Source organism: Gopherus evgoodei, chromosome 6 (genome assembly GCF_007399415.2).
Source record: "Gopherus evgoodei ecotype Sinaloan lineage chromosome 6, rGopEvg1_v1.p, whole genome shotgun sequence".
Lineage (NCBI taxonomy): Eukaryota > Metazoa > Chordata > Testudines > Testudinidae > Gopherus > Gopherus evgoodei.
This window is the reverse complement of record NC_044327.1, coordinates 16157747-16181531: the sequence shown is the minus strand read 5'-3', so window position 1 is coordinate 16181531 and position 23785 is coordinate 16157747. Positions and strand designations below refer to the sequence as shown.

At 43.6% G+C, this 23785-nt stretch overlaps 1 protein-coding gene across 1 annotated transcript in view; it reads right to left on the bottom strand.

Annotated features, from left to right (window-relative positions):
• Positions 1-11308: 11308 nt before the first annotated feature.
• Positions 11309-23785, bottom strand: part of SHOC1 (shortage in chiasmata 1) — an 89083-nt gene continuing 76606 nt past the window's right edge. Inside the window, exons 25-28 of the mRNA XM_030567840.1 lie at positions 21345-21719; positions 15318-15469; positions 14145-14406; positions 11309-11409 (exon numbers count right to left, since the gene is read on the bottom strand). Of these exons, the coding sequence (XP_030423700.1) occupies positions 11309-11409; positions 14145-14406; positions 15318-15469; positions 21345-21719 (890 nt within the window). The remainder of the gene's footprint in view (positions 11410-14144; positions 14407-15317; positions 15470-21344; positions 21720-23785) is intronic.

Below are 23785 nucleotides of genomic sequence, written 5' to 3'. Positions count from 1 at the left end.
AGTGCTCACAGAAGTCAACTTTTCAGATGAAGAATGAGGGCCAGGTCTCTTCATTGTCTTCTGCTCCTGGAGCCAACAATGTCAGCTAGTGCCTCTGCTGGAAACCTCTCCTCACCCAAATGTATTCTGAGGCCAGAAAGGTCTGTATTCTACAGGCTTCCTGTAGAACGCAGGGCAGAGAACTTCCCTCCGGATAATTCCTGTTTGAACTGGAACAGATTTTTTTAGAGAACCAACCTTGATTTAAAAATTGGCTCCTGGTGGATTCTCCAGCACTGGCACTCAAAATATTAGGAGAGTGGTACCGGTGGGTGCTGAAGGATCTCAGTGGCTGTCAAGGACTCAGGATAACTTCTTTAAGGAAAAAGCTGTCATTGTTGGCAGTTGGTTTACATTTTGATGATTCTTTCCAAAATGAAAACTGGGAGTAGCCTTGACAAGAAAAGTAATAAGATGTCTGTTAAATTTCACAGCGTAATCACTTGCTTGTTTTGTCTAGCTTCCTTTCATAATTTCATAATCCACTTAGATTTGTAATTGCTTGAGACAAGGACCTCTGTATTCCTTTTTTCTTGTATAGCACTTGAGGGTACATTTGATGTTACAATTTCTTTACTATTTGTTTAGCAGTGACATTAGGCTGAGCGCTAAAAAGTCCACAAAAATAAAAGCAGTCCTTGTTCCAGAGTGTCCTTAGTGTAGAAGACTGACAAGTGGAAGACCTGGCATAGTGGGGCATGCAGCATTAGGAAAAAGGGAAAATTACTTACCTTATATTCTGTGCTGGATGTCTTGCAGGATTCTGACTCTTGAGTTTCAAGCCTCCAGTGTGACCCTAGCCCACACTTCTGAACCTAGACTTTTGGAGGATTGTGCTGTCCCATGTTGATAGGTAGAACATTTCAACCTTGCTGTGAAATGACTGAGGGACTAAAAACAAAATAAGATGTACTGGATTAGGAAAAGGTGTCTAATGTTTTACCCACAGGCATCTGTGCTGAGACAGGTCTGCTTTGATCTCTTCATTAATATCTAGAAAAGGGAGTAAAAATGTAAATATAACTTGTTGGTAATATGAAAATGGGACTTTCTGGAAACACTAGAGGAAACAATAGAATCTGATCTAAAGATATTAGAAACCTGGACAGAAAAAACAGAACAGTACAAAAGTGGAGAACTTGTAAGTTAATATGTTAGTCTGGGGAAGAGAATTTATGATGGAGAACCTTGGAACACAAGTAATGCAAGAAATAATTTGTGGCACTAACATTAAACAGGCACATGTTCCCCCTCTAAGAATAATCATGGCACTAATATGTTTGTAAACAATCAGAGTCTGGGCCTGGAAAGCCCCATTTGACTGCAATGGACTTTGGATCAGGCCATCTGCTTGTATATCCCTTTACCTTATTCTTTGGCTGACTTATCTGCTTAGATGATAAGGTCCTTGGGACAGGGACTCAACCCTGTGCAGTGCCTAGCACAATGAGGCTGTGTTTTGTTTGTTAACAGGCACAACTGCAATACAAACACATGAATTTGTAATGTGATATAGCAGAAGAACGGCCAGTGCAAATGTGTAGAAGCAGTAATAATAGTGCCCCTTTCTATGCCTCTAGGCCACCGGCACCTGGAATACCGTGTTCATGCTGGGGTGCTTATTAGAGACAAACTGGAGGAAGTATATCCTATATGATGTAAGTGGGCATTGCTAGGAGCAGTGATATGAAATTGAGAAAGGGGGCAGTTAGGCTGAATATGTTTTAGGCAGGGCAGGAAGAAAATGTGAAAGTCCCATTGCTTGGTCCATTTAAAAACTCAACTGAGTTCCCTATTCAATGAGGTCTAGAATCTGTCTCTTTTCTCCTGTCTTCTCCAACCTCCAAGGAAGCGCATGTGGTTGTTGCTACTCCTGAGCATCCTTACTACTCACAAGGACCCTGCTCCAGAAAAGGATTTAGGCACGTGCTTAGAGTTACAGACATGTTTAAGTTGCTTTGCTGGATCAGAAGGACTAGAGGAAGCTGGTGGAGTGGGCGGAGCAGTGTAGCCTATAGTGTTGTTTGGGTTAAGAAATAGACTAACTTAAGTAGAAGTTATGTTTTGGGCCTAAATGTAGAGGAGTCTGGGAAATCGAAGTAGCTAGTGTGAGAAAAGTCAAAGATAAGTTGGAGACAGAGTGTTATGGGAAAGTAAGGGTTAGCAAGGACATGAGCCAAGGTTATGGTATTGTGATGTTTTGGTTATAACTATTTTGAGTAAGGCTTTAAAAGTGTTTTTGAGAACTGTAAATGTTTTAGTAAAATGCTGTCTATATTGATGGAATGGGAAAGACTTTGGTGCACATGTTAATTTAAATAACGTAATGTAAAAAGCCAATGAGAAATGGTGGAAATGTAATTGTGGGAAAGGATAGTTTAATATTAATTAGTATTATGGGGGTATAAAAAGAATAGTTTTGTTAAGCTGGAGAAAACTTCAGTTAATATCCACAGGGTATAGTTAGATCCCAGGATGTACTTTACTCTGTTGCCAGTGGACTGATCACCCACTGACACATCATTTCATCATCTAGTGTCAGTGTAATTGCAGTATTGTGTAAGTAGTAATTGTATTCCTGTTTGCTGAACTAATCATAATTTTTAATAAAGTTTTGGTTGTGTCATGTATAGTGTCACCGAGTCGTCCTCTACTAAATAGATTTCCTGTGACCAATCTAGAGGCTCGACCCTGAAAACTAAGTTACGTTTTATTGCACCCTCATCTTTAACAAGTTAATATTAAGTGAGAATATTTCAACCTAAAGGTTACAGCAGCAGGCTGCTGCAGCAATTTTTGTTGCCATCCATTATCTGGGGTAAGAGCTGCCAGTAGCAGCCTCCACTCAAAGAGTTGTATAGGCCTTGGACTGGCAGCATTTGAAGTGTTGAGAGGCCTCAGGGGCCTTGTGGGAAATTTCCTTGGAATGGTGTAGATCATTCCAAACCTGGTTGCAGCTTGCTTACTTTTAAAACACAAACATATGGCCTGATGCTCCATTCCAGTGATTCTGGAACAGAGGCACTGTCATAAACAGATAGCTAAGGGTTAATGTCTCTTTCACCTGAAACACCTGACCAGAGAACCAATCAGGAAACCGGATTTTTTCAACTTTGGGTGGAGAGAAGTGGGTCTCTGAGTCTTTTGTCTGTCTGCCTGTTTTCCTCTGAGCTTTGGAGAAGTAGTTCTAGTTTCTAGTCTTCTGTTTCTAAGTGTAAGGACAAAGAGATCAGATAGTAAGTTCTATGGTTTCTTTTCTTTGGTATTTGCATGAATATAAGTGCTGGAATGCTTTGATTTGTATTCTTTTTGAATAAGGCTGTTTATTCAATATTCTTTTAAGCAATTGACCCTGTGTTGTATCATCTTAATACAGAGAGAACATTTGTATTTTTTCTTTCTTTTTTATATAAAGTTTTCTTTTAAGACCTGTTGGAGCTTTTCTTTACTTCAGGGAAATTAAGTCTGTACTCACCAGGGAATTGGTGGGAGGAAGAAATCAAGGGGAGAGCTGTGTGTTGGATTGCTAGCCTGATTTGGCATTTCCTCTGGGTGAAGAGGAAAGTGCTTTTGTTCCAGGATTGGGAACGGAGAGGGGGAATCACTCTGCGTAGTTTCACAGAGCTTGTGTCTGGGTATCTCTCCAGGAGCATCTGGAGGGGGGAAGGGAAAAAGGATTATTTCCCTTTGTTGTGAGACTCAAGGGATTTGGGTCTTGGGTCCCCAGGGAAGGTTTTTTCAGTGGGACCAGAGTGCCCCAAAACACTCTAATTTTTTGGGTGGTGGCAGCAGTACCAGGTCCAAGCTGGTAACTAAGCTTGGAGGTTTTCATGCTAACCCCCAAATTTTGGACGCTAAGGTCCAGAATCTGGGAATAAGGTTATAACATGGTGGCAGCGGTGGGATATAGACAGAATCCAGAAGCCAGTAGGAATATTATATTTTTCTTTTCTCTGCTAAGGGCTTTTTAGCAGAGAGAAACAGTTTGGTTTTAAAAGGGAACCAGAGAGAATTTTTTTTTTCTGCTCTCTCTAGCAGTTTGTGGTTTGCATGTTAAGCGAGAAGACTGTTAAGGGTCTTTTGTCATGCAATAGCCCTCCCATTAGCAGGCAAGTACCAGCACTTATATGCATGCAAATAAAGTGGTTTTTCTGGTTTCCCTTCATTGAACATTAGCTAGAGAGAGAAAAGGAAAAAAGCACTGTTGCTAGGCAGACTTCAGGAGGCAACAGAGAGCCTGCAGTTCAGAAAATAAACACCGGAGGGCACCCCAACACAAGAAAACAGGAACCATGACTTCGAAGGCAAAGATTGACGCCGAAGAACAAATCAAAGACGCTGAACACAGGCGACAGATGGAGATGAAAGAAAAGGAAGAAAGCCTCAAACTGGCAGCCTTCCAAAGAGAACAGGCAGCCCAAGAGGCAGCACACAAAAGAAAACTAGAAGAAGAAGAGGTGGCCCACCGAAGGAAGCAAGCAGAAGAAGAGTTGGCCCACAGAAGGAAGCAAGAAGAAGAAGAGGTGGCCCACCGCCGAGAAATGGAAAAACAACAAAAAGAGAATGAAGAAAAGGAAAAACAGAGAAAACATGAACTGGACTTGGCAAAAGCTGGGCTGCATGTGCCAGCCAACCCTAACAACCCGGCGCCAAGTCTTGCTCCACAGCACAGGAAATTTCCCACCTACAAGGCAGGTGATGACACCAAGGCCTTCTTGGAAAATTTTGAAAGAGCCTGTCTTGGGTACAGCATCCCCGAAGACCAGTACATGGTAGAATTAAGGCCACACCTCAGTGGACCTTTAGCAGAGGTGGCAGCTGAAATGCCCAAGCCGCAAATGAATGACTATAAACTTTTTCAAACCAAGGCCAGATACAGGATGGGGATAACCCCAGATCATGCCCGTCGGCGCTTCAGAACCCAAAAATGGAAACCAGAGGTGTCATTTCCCAAACACGCCTACTACATTGCAAAAAACTATGAGGCCTGGTTAACAGGAAACAACATTCAAACTTTGGAAGAAGTGAACCTCCTCATACAAATGGAGCAGTTCTTGGATGGTGTTCCTGAAGACATCACACGGTACATACAAGATAGAAATCCCAAAACTATCGCTGAGGCGGGGGAGATTGGAGCCAAATGGATGGAACTGGCAGAAAGCAAAAAAGCTACTGTCAAGGGGAACGATTACCCCAGGGGGCACACAGACCATAAACCCTACAACCGAGGACAGCCAAAGACCCTCCATACCACCCAAGTAAAGCCACAGATACCCTACTCTTCAACCTCACCAGTCTCCAGTAACTCACCTCGGCCCAGTGACCCATCAGATGGAAGATGCTTTAAGTGTAATGAACCAGGACATATCAAGGCCAACTGTCCCAAGAACACCATGCGAGTGCAATTCATTACACCACCATCACACCAAAGATCCCAAGGCCCGGATGCCTCTCAAATACCCTTGGAGCGAAGGGAAAATTTGAGAGTGGGCGGAAAGAAGGTTACTGCGTGGAGAGACACGGGGGCACAAGTGTCAGCTATCCACCAATCCTTCGTTGACCCCAAATTCATCAACCCAAAGGCCAAAGTTACAATTTACCCCTTCATGTCACAAGCTGTAGACTTGCCTACAGCTCAACTGCCTGTCCAGTACAAAGGCTGGTCAGGAATGTGGACTTTTGCAGTCTATGACAATTATCCTATCCCCATGCTACTGGGGGAAGACTTGGCCAACCAGGTGAGGCGGGCCAAGAGAGTGGGAATGGTTACCCGTAGCCAAACCAGGCAAGCTTCCAGACCCATTCCTGTTCCTGAGCCGTCCACAGAAGCCCCGTCTGTGTTACCAGAGACCCAGACAGAGGCAGTGGACCCGGATTCCATGCCTACCACTGAAACAGCCACAGCATCTCCAGTCCCAGGCCCGGAACTGGAACAGCAACCAGCACCAGCAAGTGCAACCACATCTTCAAACTCAACGCCAGAGGGCGCCAGCAAGCCAGAACTGGCAGAAGCAAAAGACAGCCATACCCAAAAGGCTCAGCCAGAGCCTGAAATACCCTCAGGTGCACCAGCGGAGAGCGGTTCACCAGCAACGGAAACAACCTCATCACCTACATCGCTTCCAGAGGGACCAAGCCCAAGTCCACAGTCTGAGGAAAAACTGGTGACCCCAGCCTCAAGGGAACAGTTCCAGGCTGAGCAGGAAGCAGATGACAGCCTTCAGAAAGCGTGGGCGGCGGCACGGAGCACCCCACCGCCTCTCAGCTCTTCAAATCGATCCCGGTTTGTTATAAACCAAGGACTTTTATACAAGGAAATTCTTTCTGGTGGACACCGGGAAGAATGGCAGCCGCAAAAACAGTTGCTGGTTCCAACTAAGTACCGGGAGAAGCTCTTAAGCTTAGCCCATGATCATCCCAGTGGCCATGCTGGGGTGAACAGAACCAAGGACCGGTTGGGGAAGTCCTTCCACTGGGAGGGGATGGGCAAGGACGTTGCCAAGTATGTCCGGTCTTGTGAGGTATGCCAAAGAGTGGGAAAGCCTCAAGACCAGGTCAAGGCCCCTCTCCAGCCACTCCCCATAATTGAGGTCCCATTTCAGCGAGTAGCTGTGGATATTCTGGGCCCTTTCCCAAAAAAGACGCCCAGAGGAAAGCAGTACGTACTGACTTTAGTGGACTTTGCTACCCGATGGCCAGAAGCAGTAGCTCTAGGCAACACCAGGGCTAACACTGTGTGCCTGGCCCTAACAGACATCTTTGCCAGGGTAGGTTGGCCCTCTGACATCCTTACAGATTCAGGGTCTAATTTCCTGGCAGGGACCATGGAAAAACTGTGGGAAACTCATGGGGTGAATCACTTGGTTGCCACCCCGTACCACCATCAAACCAATGGCCTGGTGGAAAGGTTCAATGGAACTTTGGGGGCCATGATAAGAAAATTCATCAACGAATTCTCCAATAATTGGGACCTAGTGTTGCAGCAGTTGCGAACCAGGCATGAGCCCGGTGCCGGGTGCCGGGAAGGGCTAAGCCCCCGGCGAAGAAGTACTTTATAACTAATTAACTTAACTATCAACTTAACAAACTATTTAACAACTGTAATGGAACTAGAGAATAACAATAGATAACGATAGATAACTAGGAGAGCTAGGGACGTGGAGGACAGCTATGCCGCGCTCCACAGTTCCAACGACCGACACGGCGGTAAGAAGGAACTGAGGAGCGGGCGGGCCGGCAGGGATATATATTGGGCGCCATGGCGGCGCCACTCCAGGGGGCGACCTGCCGGCCCACTGGAGTTGCTAGGGTAAAAAGTTTCCGACGAACGTGCACGCGCGGCGCGCACACCTAACTGGAATGGATGTGAGCAATCACTCGAAGAAGAACTAACATTCTGGACTTTGTAAGCAACCTACAAAGCACCCTCCGACACTCTTTAGCCCTTGCTAGAGAGAACCTAAAGGATGCTCAAGAAGAGCAAAAGGCCTGGTATGACAGACATGCCAGAGAACGTTCCTTCAAGGTAGGAGACCAGGTTATGGTCTTGAAGGCGCAACAGGCGCATAAGATGGAAGCATCATGGGAAGGGCCATTCACGGTCCAAAAGCGCCTGGGAGCTGTAAACTACCTCATAGCATTTCCCAATTCCTCACTAAAGCCTAAAGTGTACCATGTTAATTCTCTCAAGCCTTTCTATTCCAGAGACTTACAGGTTTGTCAGTTTACAGTCCAGGGAGATGATGCTGAGTGGCCTGATGGTGTCTACTACGACGGGAAAAAAGACGGTGGCGTGGAAGAGGTGAACCTCTCAACCACCCTGGAACGTCTGCAGCGGCAACAAATCAAGGAGCTGTGCACTAGCTTCGCCCCATTGTTCTCAGCCACCCCAGGACGGACTAAACGGGCATACCACTCCATTGATACAGGTAATGCTCACCCAATCAGAACCCCACCCTACCGGGTGTCTCCTCATGCCCAAGCTGCTATAGAACGGGAGATCCAGAACATGCTACAGATGGGTATAATCCGCCCATCTACCAGTGCATGGGCATCTCCAGTGGTTCTGGTACCCAAACCAGATGGGGAAATACGCTTTTGCGTGGACTACCGTAAGCTAAATGCTGTAACTCGTCCGGACAACTATCCAATGCCACGTACCGATGAGCTATTGGAAAAGTTGGGACGTGCCCAGTTCATCTCTACAATAGACTTAACCAAGGGGTACTGGCAAGTACCGCTAGATGAACCTGCCAAGGAAAGGTCAGCATTCGTCACCCATGCGGGGGTGTATGAATTCAATGTCCTTCCTTTCGGCCTTCGAAATGCACCCGCCACCTTCCAGAGGCTGGTAGATGGTCTACTAGCTGGACTGGGAGAATTCGCAGTTGCCTACCTCGATGATGTGGCCATTTTTTCAAACTCCTGGCCCGAACACCTACTACACCTGGAAAAGGTCTTTGAGCGCATCAGGCAGGCAGGACTAACTGTTAAGGCCAAAAAGTGTCAAATAGGCCAAAACAGAGTGACTTACCTGGGGCACCAGGTGGGTCGAGGAACCATAAACCCCCTACAGGCCAAGGTGGATGCTATCCAAAAGTGGCCTGTCCCAAGGTCAAAAAAACAGGTCCAATCCTTCTTAGGCTTGGCCGGATACTACAGGCGATTTGTACCACACTACAGCCAAATCGCTGCCCCATTAACCGACCTAACCAAAAAGACCCAGCCAAATGCCGTTAAGTGAACTAATGAGTGTCAAAAGGCCTTTACCCAACTTAAGGCAACACTCATGTCTGACCCTGTACTCAGGGCCCCGGATTTTGACAAGCCATTCCTAGTAACCACAGATGCATCTGAGCGTGGTATAGGAGCAGTGCTCATGCAGGAAGCAACAGATCACAACTTCCATCCTGTCGTGTTTCTCAGCAAAAAACTGTCTGAGAGGGAAAGTCACTGGTCAGTCAGTGAAAAGGAATGCTATGCCATTGTGTACGCCCTGGAAAAGCTACGCCCATATGTTTGGGGACGGCGGTTCCAACTACAAACTGACCATGCTGCACTAAAGTGGCTTCATACTGCCAAGGGAAACAACAAAAAACTTCTTCGGTGGAGTTTAGCTCTCCAAAATTTTGATTTTGAAATTCAACACATCACAGGAGCTTCTAACAAAGTTGCTGATGCACTCTCCCGTAAGAGTTTCCCAGAATCCAGTAGTTAAAAAGTGTTCTTAAAATGTAAAAGTCTGTTAGTTATATACTTAGTAGTATATGTAAAGGTGCATGTGTTGTATTAATCTGTTTATTTTCAAGTTCTAGAAGGAAATTGCCGCCAGTGAGCTTCCCCACTGTCTGCAATTTGGGGGGCGTGTCATAAACAGATAGCTAAGGGTTAATGTCTCTTTCACCTGAAACACCTGACCAGAGAACCAATCAGGAAACCGGATTTTTTCAACTTTGGGTGGAGAGAAGTGGGTCTCTGAGTCTTTTGTCTGTCTGCCTGTTTTCCTCTGAGCTTTGGAGAAGTAGTTCTAGTTTCTAGTCTTCTGTTTCTAAGTGTAAGGACAAAGAGATCAGATAGTAAGTTCTATGGTTTCTTTTCTTTGGTATTTGCATGAATATAAGTGCTGGAATGCTTTGATTTGTATTCTTTTTGAATAAGGCTGTTTATTCAATATTCTTTTAAGCAATTGACCCTGTGTTGTATCATCTTAATACAGAGAGAACATTTGTATTTTTTCTTTCTTTTTTATATAAAGTTTTCTTTTAAGACCTGTTGGAGTTTTTCTTTACTTCAGGGAAATTAAGTCTGTACTCACCAGGGAATTGGTGGGAGGAAGAAATCAAGGGGAGAGCTGTGTGTTGGATTGCTAGCCTGATTTGGCATTTCCTCTGGGTGAAGAGGAAAGTGCTTTTGTTCCAGGATTGGGAACGGAGAGGGGGAATCACTCTGCGTAGTTTCACAGAGCTTGTGTCTGGGTATCTCTCCAGGAGCATCTGGAGGGGGGAAGGGAAAAAGGATTATTTCCCTTTGTTGTGAGACTCAAGGGATTTGGGTCTTGGGTCCCCAGGGAAGGTTTTTTCAGTGGGACCAGAGTGCCCCAAAACACTCTAATTTTTTGGGTGGTGGCAGCAGTACCAGGTCCAAGCTGGTAACTAAGCTTGGAGGTTTTCATGCTAACCCCCAAATTTTGGACGCTAAGGTCCAGAATCTGGGAATAAGGTTATAACATGGTGTATTTCTGCTTAGAGTAACAAACAGCCATGAGAAGAGCTTCTCCCTTATAATTCCATGGAAAATGTGGGGCTGGGACACCACGCTTGTCAACATGAGGAATTTTTTGCACTGCATTTTAGCTACAATGGGGTTAGTTCTCAGGTATGGATGTTCTACACTGGTGTTAAGGGGGTGGGGGAGGATACTGGTGTTAATTACCTTGGTTTCAAGCCCTGATTTACACTGATGCAAAAATGCCTAGACAAGCTCACTGTAGGGGTGTGACTAGGCTGGAAGGAGGCAGGACCAGGGCATGGTTGGCTTCATCAGCATTCTCCCTGCTGAATTCTGAGAGAGAGAGAACCTGTCAGCATTCTCTTGCACTGCATCACTCTCCACATGTTGTCTTATAGAGCCAGGGGACGTGGGGAGAAAGGGCTGAGGCATTTTACAAAAGTTGACTCTTCCCCAATATAGCATGTTTATCGGTCTGACAATTCTGTTCTTTTCTATAGTTTCAATCAATTTGCCTGGTACTGAAGTTAGGCTTATTGGCCCAGAATTGCCTCTGGATCTTTTTTCCTCCAAGTTCAAAAGCCCAGCACCCTACCCTCATGAGCAAACCCAGATCCCCGCACTGAAATGGTCAAGGAAGCTCCAACAGTTTAAATGTATAGCTTCCAGGTGCTTATTTGCCTTTTTGTGTGTGTGTAAAGGACAATATGTTTCTTTAAAATTAATTCATGAGATATGGAAACAAATTATAAAAAGGCTGTATGTGAAAGTGGAAATGTTTTTATTTATCTTAATTTACATCTAAGAATAGACATTTTTTCTAGTAATTCTCCAGATTTAAGTAACTAACTTGTTTGGTAAAATGTTTAAAAAACCAAACCCCAAACCTTTTAATAAAGATGCAAAAACTTAAACCCAATAACTTCTCAATATATGAAAATGACCAGAGAATTGGGTCAGAAATAATTGTATAATTTAAAATGGCTCCCCTGAAACATTTCACACATTTAAAAGGTGTCTGCAGTAAGACTCTGCATTTAATTCAAAAGAATTTAAGACGAGTTTGCCCATCACTTCTTCCAGGAGCTTTTTCAAATGTTAGTCGCCTTTTTTTGAGCTGTGGAACTTGTGCAAAGCCTAAACCTATGAAAGAAAGCGGGGAAATAAGAAAAGAGTGAGTGATTAAGTGCAAAACAATGCCATAGTTGTACCGACTTGGCAATGCTTTTTCTCAGTAGTAATAACAGGCTGTAGCTTTTCAAAGCGTGCTACTGTACAAAGAATGACAAGCTTGTAACCAGACTGAGATTTGTACAGATTACTATTTTTAGAATAAATTCCATTAATAGAAGTAGCTGCACAAACATCTTGTGACTTTAAACTGAGAATTAATTTACAAAAGCTATCTGTGATATACTTAAGGACTGCAACACTTTGGCATGCTTTTAATGTTTCTTTATATTAGATGAGTAATACATTTGAGACTCTCCAATAAATATGTAATTAGAAATTTTTCACCAGGGACACACTGTTAATGTTCAAGTAAGTAAAAAATGTCTACACTTAAAAATTACAAATAATTTTAAAAGCAAAATATTCAAAAATTTGTTCCTTAATCTTGCATAAGTCCTTCGTACAGGATTCTGTTTGTCCCTAACAATATATAATATAGAAAAACATAAAACTTAGCTAGGAACTTCATCTGCTACAGAAAAAAAAATAACTGGATGCATTCACCCTAAGTGTTTTTAGATTTAATAAAACTTTTTATTCCCACACTGTTTTTTTAAGGCCTATTTTGACTTTGTAGAAGCTTCTGAAACATGGAAGTTGCATAACATATTTCTTTAATGGGGCTATGCTTTGTGAACATGCACAAGGCACTTGTGCATGAGCTAGTTTTTGTTTTATTTCTGCTCCGGAATAGTGAATTAAAAATAACTTTTTTTGCCAAGAGCCAAAACAAAACCACTGCTCATCACCTCCTCTTGCTTTAATCAAGCTTCATCATTTTATATATGGATTTGAAATGATAGTTCTTGATATTACAGAAACCTGTTCAACTGGAAATCAGTGCTTTTCAGGACAATGGGATATCTGGCGGCAGGTCATTGGTTCCTATAGATCTGGTTTATTGGAGTTAAAACTTTCTCTTCCAACTAGACAATTTCCTTTACAGTTACTGAAGTACTGCTAACCACTAAGCTGCACCTCAGACTTGTCCCAGGAAGAGAGGGGTAGCAGCAGGTTTGTTTACAATTTCCTTATAACCACCTTAATTCCCAAAGGTTGAGAAATAAAAGCAGTGTACCACATTTCAAATAAGGTTTCCTCTGTTCACTGCCAGCTTGCCGTAAGCAGCCCATGAACAAGATATCAGTTAGTTACTCAGGCTTTCATAAATGATTTTGGTGTAATTACTTAGGTATCTCATCAGCTTCACTGGACAATGAAGAGATCAAAATGTAAAATAATTGTAATCAGTTATTACATTTATGTATACAGCAGGACCTCTCCTTGCCCCTGAATGTATTAGGAATATGGCTGGGACTAAATTTTCAAAAATTAGGCGTTAATAAAGAAAGTCACATGTATGTGTGCATTCATATTTAAACATACATTGGTCTCATTTGCACACACAAAGCTGCCAATTCACATATAACAAAACTGATTTTGCTAGTGATTAGTTTGCATGAGGAAAAAAACAGGTTTGTCCAAGAATCTCAGCTGCTGCTTTTTTTTTTTTAAATTTGGTCCATAATATCAAAATATTAGATTGTAATTATTATTAATGAGCCAGATTTTGCCATCCTTCCTACTTGGACCTGACTTTGCAAGTCATCTTATTGATTTCACTCTCTGAGTAAGGGTGGCAGAGAATATCTGAGGAGGAGAGACATGATTTTTAAAAAGTTCTGTGGCATATGGTATAAGGAGAGTTACTGACAGAGATCAGTAATTACTATTATTTATTACTTTTAAAATGCCATAGATATGCATTACACTTTACCAAAGAGAGAGACCATGCCTTAAAGAACTTACCATCTAAAATGAGAAAATAAACAGGAAAAGATGGCACGCTCAAGGAGAGGATGGGAGGAAGAACAGAGTGAAGACAATAAGGATAGTCTCTTCCGTGAGTAATGCATGTCTTCAGGGTTAACAGGGTATTTTAATATTAATACATGCATTAAATTTCATTGAAAAAGTGGGTTTTCAAAAGCACTCGAGCAGAGAAGGGGTAGGTGTAGGAGGCAGAGCTAAGAAGGGGGCTCCAAGCATAGGATGCTGCATAAAATAGATGCCTTAACAAATATATGTCAGAGAACACAGTGTCTGGGTGAAATCCTGATCCCATTGAAGTCAGTGGCAAAACTCCCATTCACTTTAATGGGCTCAGGATTTTGCCTTCCCTGGCTGCTAAATCTAATATACTACTGGTGAAAACAATTTCAGCCCCGTGGTTGCCTTTGTCCTAGGTCTACGTTTATTAAAAATATTTGTCAACACTTCTAAAAATAATTCTGGTAAGTTTATTAAATGAATTTCAAACACAGGTTGTGGGAATAAGTAGAAGTTCTGTGAAATCTGAGCGCTAGTGCTCTTTCAATATTTTGTCAAAAGAAAAAGAAGTCATGATAATGTTAAAAAAAACCAAAAAACTATTGCCCATTAGAGTCCAAAATGCACATATTTAAAATGCGAGGAACTCCTGCTTGCATTAAAAACACAAATAATATTTTAGAATTTTCTACATATTAGCTAATTAAAATGATCTGTTGATCTGAAAACTATTTTAAAGAAAAACTATGACCTAGTCTTCCAGATATTCTGATTTTTAGTTTAATTAGAGATTAATATATGTGATTTTACCATACCTGTTAAAACGTCTTCTTCTGTTAAGTTTGATAATGATGCATTGGGCCTTCTCTTTCCTGAAAACTCTCCAGCTATTTGGTGAAAATTCAGACTACTGTATTCATCTGGATTTGCAACTGAATCACAGAGTCTGAGGTCAGGTGCAAATGAATCCAATGCTTGGATGGATGGATATTCACTCCAAAGTGTCTCCTCACCCTGAGCTTCTGGACAGCTATATGCCAAGCCTCCAAATTCTCCTTGAAAATTCTTAGAGCTTTGCTGGAATGGAAAGTCATTAAAGGTTGCAAAGAAATCTTTTTTAGAGACAAGATACTGTGCATGTTTGGAAGCCTAATCAGAGTTATAATACAGCATGAGAGGTGGTCTTTGTACATCAAATAAATTCTTCTTAATACCTTGATGCAGGGGGTTTTCAAACATTTTTTGCTGGGACCCCCTTTGAAAATATTTCAGGCTGTGACAACCCCCTCCAATAAAGTGTAGACCTAACACCCTCTTCCCCAATACCATGCCACATTTACCTCTGCACTGCTGCTGGCAGCGGCGCTGCCTTCAGAGCTGGGCACTTGGGCAGGAGCTGCCAGTCTCCAGTCGCTCAGCTCTGAAGGCAGCACAGAAGTAAGGGTGGCAATACTGTGACCCCCACCCCCTACTGGAGTCAGGACCCCCAGTTTGAGAAAATGCTGCATTAGCCAATACTCCGTCCTTCCCACAAAGAATGTATCTACTAGAAAGGCTTATATTTCTCCATGTATATGCTGTACATCTTTGTGTTCCCTTCATGCATTAAAGTAGAGCCTAGACCCTGCTACTGACTATATCAGGAGCAGAATCAGCCTCTTGATCCCTGAGAATTCACTGTAACTGAGCACTTGAGGCTTCAAAATATAAAACAAACATATGGCACCTTCTAAACTGGTAAATGAGGATTTAACTGCATCTTTCTGAATGATCAGCTGTAACATTTTCTGAACAGTCATCTTAATTGAGCAATAAAGCTAGCTTTCATTTGCAATTTCACTTAAGTACATTCAAGTATTATAAGGAGCTGATCGATTTTGACCTTGTTCTTTTTTTTTTAAAAAATCCTTAATTCCATCCAGGTTCTTGTAAATGTCTAATACCTTAAGATTCCTTCAGATTCTTTTTACCAAGGACACTCTCTTTACCTTGAGAACACAAAACCCAGCTTTTTCAAACTGTTTTTCTCGATCCTTGAATTCCTGACAGTATAAGTCTGCTTCTGAGATCTGGTAATGCATTTTGGTATCCCTTGTCTTGTCTCGGAGTTTTTCTGGAGGATAATTAGTTTCCAGTCGGCCTGGACACAAAGTAACAGGATATATTATAATAATAATGTAAGATTTTCAGATTGTTAAACTCACCCTAAATGCAGCAAAGTCAGTAGAGGAGGAAGTTAATATTTTATTTTAGTTGCTTAGTTAAGAGACAGGAGTGTTACATCTTCTCCAAAGCAAGCTGTGTGGGTCATCTCGGTCCAGGCTCCTCCTTTACAGGGTCTTTTGATGAGGGCAGTGATGACTTTGGAAGGTTGGGATACTCTTTTTTCTTTTGTGCTGTAAGGCTTAACTGGCTATTGCCAGTAAGTAGTGAGTTTACTGTTAAATTAGATTTACTTTTAAGATTTCTGTTTTAAAAAATCATCAAGGACACTTGGGGCCTGATACAGAGCTCACTGAAGTCATTGGAAAGGCTTCTGCTCAGTTCAATGAACTTTGGATATGGACACTACAGCAGGTGTTCTCAACCTTTTTCCTTCTGAGTCCCTCCCCCCACCCACATGCTATAAAAACTCCATGGCCCACCTGTGTTACAATAACTGTTTTTTTGCATATAAAAGCCAGAGCAGGTGATAGGGGGTAGCAAGCAGGGCAATTGCCTGCGGTCCCTGCCACAGGCACACTGCAAAGCTACATTCCTCAGGCTTCAGCTTCAGCTCTGGGTGGCAGGGCTAAGGACCTTGGGCTTCAACCCTTATGTGTTGGGGCTTCAGCTTTCTGCCCTGGGCCCTGCTTGGCAGACCCCCTGAAATCTGCTCGCAGCCCCCAGAGGGACCCCAGACCCCTGGTTTAAAACCACCTTTCTACACTCTTGTAATTTAAATAAAGTAACTATCTGTCCAGATCTAGACATTCTTTAACTGATTCAAATTTGCTAAGGACTTTACACTTACATTTACATTTGCTGAATATATTATGCCTGTTAAATCAAGTTCTACTAAAGGAACTAATTTAAAAAGTCAGAAACAGAAGAGACACAGGATGTATCATCTTCATTGTATATCTATCTTTTATACCATGGAACCCATTTTAAATGACCAACCAAATGACCAGGAAAAATGGTTGCCTAGTAAGGGTGGCTTTTAACTACAAGTCAAATAAGACTGACCTGGAAAACAGGGATATTTCAAAGACAGGAAGTTGCCCTTTGAGGTGGTCTTTGGTACTTGTTTCAAATTAATTCTTGTAACTCCACTGAAATCAATTAATTGACTTAAGTAATATTTTTATTGAAGTCACAGGGTTTGATTCACTCCCACCACAGCAAAAGTCTCTCTGTGGAACTCTGATAGCAGTAGGTATGCCAGGATGGGAGTTGCAACAAGCTCGATATAAAGTATGCTGGACCAGTTCAGAAAGGATATGCACTGATTCCACACATCTTCCAGAGAGCCTCAGCTGTCTGGGCTTTCAGGCTGCCTTTCCTAGTGGAACCCCCAGAGTGAGGGCTGGCAGCACAATCATGTTTGTCTCCAACAGCATGGCTACCTCAGTAGGATAAACTGCAACCCCTTGGAATCCTGCACAGTGAATCAACTGAAGTAAACAAACTAACACACAGTCTTTCAAGGCTGTGCATGGCGCCCATTACCATAGTATCTAAGCACAGGGATTAATCTGACCCTACTGTATATTCTCCATACATACAAACTGAAAAGGACAGTTACCTGTTCCGTAACTGGTGTTCTTCGAGATGTGTTGCTCAGGTGTATTCTACAGTAGGTGTGCGTGCTCGCCACGTGCACCAGTACTGGAAGTTTTTCCCTTAGCAGTACCCGTACAGAGGGAGCACCACTGCGAACCCTGGAGTGGTGCCGACATATCACGCCATAACGGGGGCTGCGCACTCCCCCCCACCCTCTGTTCCTTCTTGCCAGAAGACTCCGACGGAGGGGAAGGAGGGCGGAATGTGGAATACACCTGAGCAACACATCTTGAAGAACGCCAGTTACAGAACAGGTAACTGTTCTTTCTTCTTCGAGTGATTCCTCGTGTATTCCACTGTAGGTGACTCCAAGCTATATCTGATGCAGGTGGGTAGGAGTTTAAAGGTTTCCAGGATGGAGTACCGCCCTATCAAACTGATGTCATCCAATGTTTGAGAGACGATCACATAATAAGAAGAAAAAGTGTGGACAGAGGACCACGTGGCAGCTCTACATATGTCCTAGATAGGGACGTGAGCTTAGGTGTCCGATGAGGCCTGAGCTCTCGTAGAATGCCCCTTAACAATAGGTGGTGGGGGAATGCCTGCCAGGTCGTAATACGTGCGTATGCACGAGGTGATCCAGCAGGAAAGGCACTGGGTTGAAATCGGTTGCCCTCTCTTACGTTCGGCTGACACAATGAACAGCTGCGAGGATTTCCAGAACGGCCTGGTACAGTCCAAGTAAAAGGCCAGCGCCCTATGCACATCTAGCGTGTGTAGGCGGCTTTCCTCGTTGGAGGAATGGGGCTTAGGACAGAGTACCGGTAGGAAGATTTTCTGATCCATATGGAAGGCGGAGACCGCCTTCAGGAGAAAAGCAGGGTGTTGGCAAAGCTGGACCTTATCCTTGTGGAAGACCATATACGGGGGTTCCGAGGTGAAGGCCCTAAGCTCTGAGACACGACGAGCTGATGTGATAGCAACAAGGAATGCTATCTTGCATGACAGGTGGGACCAGGAACATGTGGCCAAGGGTTCAAAGGGAGGACTCGTGAGGCGAGATAACACTAGGTTTAGATCCCATTGCGGGACAGGAGGCCTGGCATATGGAAATGAACGATCCAGGCCCTTTAAAAAGAGGGAGCTCATATGGTGAGAAAAGACCGAGTGGCCCTGTACCAGGGGGTGGAAGGCTGATATGGCCACCAAATGCATCCTGACGGAGGTGGGCACTAAGGGACAAGAGGTAAACAAGAATCAGTTGGAGCGATGTGGACGATGGGGAGGTTCCCCGCTCCCTCGCCCGCCTAAAGAACCCGGATCATTTGGCTAGGTACGTCCATCTTTTCAAAATAACTCATTTAATGTTCTCCGAATACCTCCCCTCCTCCTCATCTAACCACGGAGCAACCACGCTGTCAGGTGAAGTGTGGCCAGGTTGGGGTGGAGGACACACCCTCTTTCTGGGAGAGACGATCAGGCCGAAGCAGCAGCCTCCATGGGGGAGCTGCCAAGAGTTGTAGGAGGATCCCATACCAGTGTTGACGGGCCCATCTGGGACTATGAGGATGACCCATGTCCTGTCTGCTTTTACTTTTTGCAGGACTTTGCCTATTGGGGGAAAGGTGGGAAGGCATAGAAAAGTGGGTGGCGAGCCGGTCAGCCTGAGCAGGGTAGAGGGCTGGCGCGAGCTGTGGGAAGACCTCATTGAGCAGCGAGCGATCCTCGGAGCATGGACTGTGCCGTGTCGGGGAGGGCTGTTGTGCTCCCAGTAGCAGCTTCTCTTGAGACTGGGGGCCCGTCTCAGACCTGTGCAGCATCCAGAGTCAACGGCATCCTCACCAGAGGGGAGGCACGCGCGGACGGGACCGGGTGGCTCTGCTGAACATGAGTCGGAGGCCTGGGTCCCAAGGGGGATCGTGGGCTGCCCAGTTCTGGTCTGGCCTCACCCCTATCTTTGTCTCGGCACCGCTGAGTCTTCCCCTGCTTCTTGGACGGGGAGCGGTGCCGGCTAGTGGAGGGGACTTCACTCCGTACTGAAGATGCGGTGCCTGGTGCCGAGTCCATTCGGCGTGCCAGTGCCGGGGCCAGCACTGTTTCCATTAGGAGAGCGTGAACTCTAAAGTCCCTCTCCTTCTTAGTTCGGGGCTTGAATGATCTGCAGATCTTACAGCGCTCACGTATGTGGGTCTCGCCCAATCAAGAGAGACACTGAGTGTGCAGGTCGCTTCTTGGCATAGAACTGCGACAGGAGTCACATAACTTGAAGCCTGGAGCACGGGGCATGCCTTGAGCCCAGACGACTAAATTGGAGAAAACTATTTAACTATTGGAAGAACTGTACTACTAAGGGTAACTAAAGAAGCTGAAGCAAAGCTGGAGCACGAAGTTCCAACTACCTTCACTAGTGGCAAGAAGGAACTGAGGGTTGGGGGAGTGCGCAGCTCCCCTTATAGCGCGATATAGAGGTGCCACTCCAGGGGTCGCAGCGGTGCTCCCCCCTATACAGGTACTACTAAGGGAAAAACTTCTGGCACCAGTGCACATGGAGAGCACGCACACCTACTGCGGAATACACATGAGCAATCACTCAAAGAAGAATACGAGCTCATCTAAATATGGATAACACACATACAGAGAATCATAGGACTGGAAGGGACCTCAAGAGGTCATCTAGTCCATCCCTTCCACTCATGGCAGGACTAAGTATTATCTAGACCAAGGGTCCCCAACGCGGTGCCCGCGGCAGCATCTAAATGCACCCACGTCCTGGCCGGCAGTCAAGCATCTGGCATTTCAGTGGCCTTTCGGTGGATGCTCCACCACCGCCATGGTCCTTCGTCTGGCGCCTGCCAGACAAAAAGGTTGGGGACCACTTATCTAGACCATCCATGACAGGTGTTGGTCTAACCTGATCTTAAAAATCTCCAATGATGGAGGTTCCACAACCTCCCTAGGCAATTTATTCCAGTGCTTAATCATACTGACAGAAAGTTTTTCCTAATGTCAAACCTAAACTTCCTTGGTTGCAATTTAAGCCCATTGCTTCTTGTACTATCCTCAGAGGTTAAGAAGGACAATTTTTCTCTCTCCTCCTTGTAACAACCTTTTATGTACTTGAAAACTATTATCATGCACCCTCTCAGTCTTCTCCTTTCCAGATTAAACAAACAGATTAAACAAAGATTGACTAAACTTCAATCTTCCCTCATAGGTCATGTTTTCTACACCTTTAATAATTTTTGTTGCTTTTCTCTGGATTTTCTCCAATTTGTCCACATCTTTTCTGAAATGTGGTGCCCAGAACTGGACGCAATACTCCAGCTGAGGCCTAATCAGCACTGAGTAGAGCGAAAAATTATTTCTCGTGTCTTGCTTACAACACTCCTGCTAATGCATCCCAGAATGATGTTTGCTTTTTTTGCAACAGTGTTAGACTGTTGATTCATATTTAGCTTATGGTCCACTATGATCCCCAAATCCCTTTCCGCAGTACTCCTTCCTAGGCAGTCATTTCCCATTTTGTATGTGTACAACTGATTGTTCCTTGCTAAATGGAGTACTTTGCATTTGTCCTTATTGAATTTCATCCTGTTTACTTCAGACCATTTCTCCAGTTTGTCGGGATCATTTTGAATTTTAATCCTATCCTCCAAAGCACTTGCAACCCCTCCCAGCTTGGTATCGTCTGCAAACTTTGTAAGTGTACTATCTATGCCATTATCTAAGTCAATGATGAAGATATTGAACAGAACTAGACCCAAAACTGATCCCTGCAGGACCCTATCTGTTATGCCCTTCCAGCATGACTGTGAACCACTGATAACTACTCTCTGGGAATGACTTTCCAACTAGTTATGCACCCATTTCAGAGTAGCTCCATCTAGATTGTGTTTCCCTAGTTTGTTTATGAGAAGGTCATGCGAGATAGTATCAAAAGTTTTATTAAAGTCAAGATATACCTCACCTACTGCTTCCCCCCTATCCACAGGGCTTGTTACCCTGTCAAAGAAAGCTATCAGGTTGATTTGACATGATTCTTGACAAATCCATGCTGACTGTTACTTATCACCTTATTGTCTTCTAGATGTTTGTAAATTGATTGATTAATTATTTGCTCCATTATCTTTTTGGGAAAGTTAAGCTGACAGGTCTGTAATTCCCTGGGTTGTCTTTATTTCCCTTTTTATAGATTGGCACTATATTCTCTGCTTCATATTTGTTCTTATTCCCTTAACATCACTGACCCTCTGACTGTGGCAGTTCGTCTTGTTTGGTTCTATTATTCTCTTGCACATAGCACAGTAAGTTTTCGATCACAAACACTGCATCAATTATGGCACCAGGAGGACCTTGAATCTCTAATCTTGCTTTTCCACCAACCACTTCTTCCAATATGGATACACCAAAACGCTGCAGATGAGAAAGTTCTGCATGCTCTCTTTTGCTAAGGTTAAAAATGTGATTGTTTTCTATAACAATAAGGTGACTTTCCTGGACTTGCATTATGTCTTCAATCCATATTTTTGCTGCTTCCAGTTTTTCATAGCAGTTGCCAATAAGTTCAATGGCTGGTCCAGTTTTTTTATTCTCTATTTCAGCTTGTCTGTCAGAGCGTGACCCTGTAAGAAGTACAGTTTATACAAGTGCAATCTGTAGACTGAAAAGTTCACAAGTGTTGTTACAAATCTCTATATGCAGCCTTGAGACTCTGCAGCTCAAGGAACCTTACTGCCTTTCTGGTACGTTCAGAATGGGGATATTATGACAGGCACTAAGGGTAGATTTTTAAAGATACAAATGGCAGTTGGGTGTCTAACTCTCATTAACTTTCAATTTTGCATTTGAAAGTCCCCCCGCAAGGGCCTCATTCTCATTGATTTAAGTGGGACCAGGATTTGCCTCTAGTAATAATTAATAAATACAGTTCCAATCCAGATGTATAAACATCATTCTATTTTGAAGTCAAATTAAACGGTAGTTGTTCTTCTGGGAACCATTTAAAAACTTGTTCTTCATTTTCATGTTTCCCCACATTCCTCTAATGGGTGGTTGAAGCAGAAGTTGCTATTTCAGGAGATACTGGAGATAATGAAATTAAATATTTACACAGACTGAAAATGTTAATGTTGCTTTCAAGTCTCTAGTTAGAATGATTTTTGTGTTAAGAGAATACACTGTAGTTCTAGGGGGAAAATGAAGGAGAAGACACTGTCCTACTTACAAAGAAGCCCTTTTATTAAATCCCTTCTGGTGTTTGGCTCTGGATAAATGAAGTACCTTTTGCATTTTAACTACATCTGTGTTCTCCCTGTTTTGTTTTTTTTTAAAGTAGGATGTAAACCAGTGCTAAAATCAATGTGTTTCACTCACACTGGCTTTGGATTGGCTAGCTAGAATATGTTTTAACTGACAACAATCTCAGCTTGATATAAAGAGTCCACTGATGGAAATGGTAATGGGCTGGAGTGCTGCCCACAATAATTGGAACAAAGGAGACACAACACAAATAAAACCCCCCTGCCTATAAGGAGGGAAGGAATGTCACCCATGACACCATCCTCACTTTCCTTGAACTGAGGCCTAATCACATGAACAACTTTGGGCCATCAACTCTCACTGATTGCAGTTGGTAGCGATGGCCCTAACCAAAGGTTGAACAAAACTGTACTGCTAATTTAAAGGGGTAACTAAAGACAGGGCACTGCCTTCTGCAGGTGCAGGTTTTTACTGTGTTAGTTAAACATATACAATAAGCTCTGGAACTCTGTAGTAGCTAAAATGCACTCAGCCAGGGTCCCCCAAAGTTTAATATATTTTTTTTAAAGTTAAAGTCAGGTGCACTAAACTTCTGGGCCTGTCAAACTCTGAGAAAAAAAAAACACAACTTTCATCACCACCGGGTTGAACAGGGACAGCTGTGTTCATGTCCTCTCAGCAGCTGGCCTCTGATAAAGCTGTCTATTATAACCTAGCTCGGTTTTCTCTCAAATCAACTAATGATGATGATTTTCACAGGACCCTTTTCAGATTAATTAGAAACCACAACACAGGGCACAATTCAGCCCTGGATTATGTCTGCTTCCAACAGCATAACCCAGAGATCTGTGCAGCAGGGGCACCTTCCCTCCCTCCCTCCGAGGTGGGGTGTCGCAGGGGGTGAATCAAGCCCCACCATACCTAACAAAGGGTTCTGTTGGTCTTTCTCTTGATTTGAAATGTTTAAAGTTTATTTTTGTTCACTGGATTAGTGACAATTAACTAGGCTGAGGAGAGAATTGGTTAGATAATTTCATTGCCACTAACTAGACTTGTAGCCAGTTTACACAAGGGTGATTAAAACTTGTGCTTCAGGGTCAGAAAGGAACTCCTCTTGCCTCAGAAAAGGCACTGCACAATTATTGGAGCCCAGAAGGGTCATCTTTCTCTGAAGCATCATCTACCCAAAGATTGGTAGGAGGAGCAAGGACCCGAGCCTGGTATGACAAGTCCTGTTTGCATAAGCTGGAAAAAAGGTGCCAAAGCAGAACAATTAGAACCTTCTATGTCAACAATTTATCATACCCATTAGCTCCTTAAATAGAAGGAACTGGGATGAAGATGATTGATTTGAGAGAATAATTGATAGCTGTGATAGTTTAGCTTCCCATGTATTCACAGTTAAGAAATCCTCCTTTTGAGCTACCAA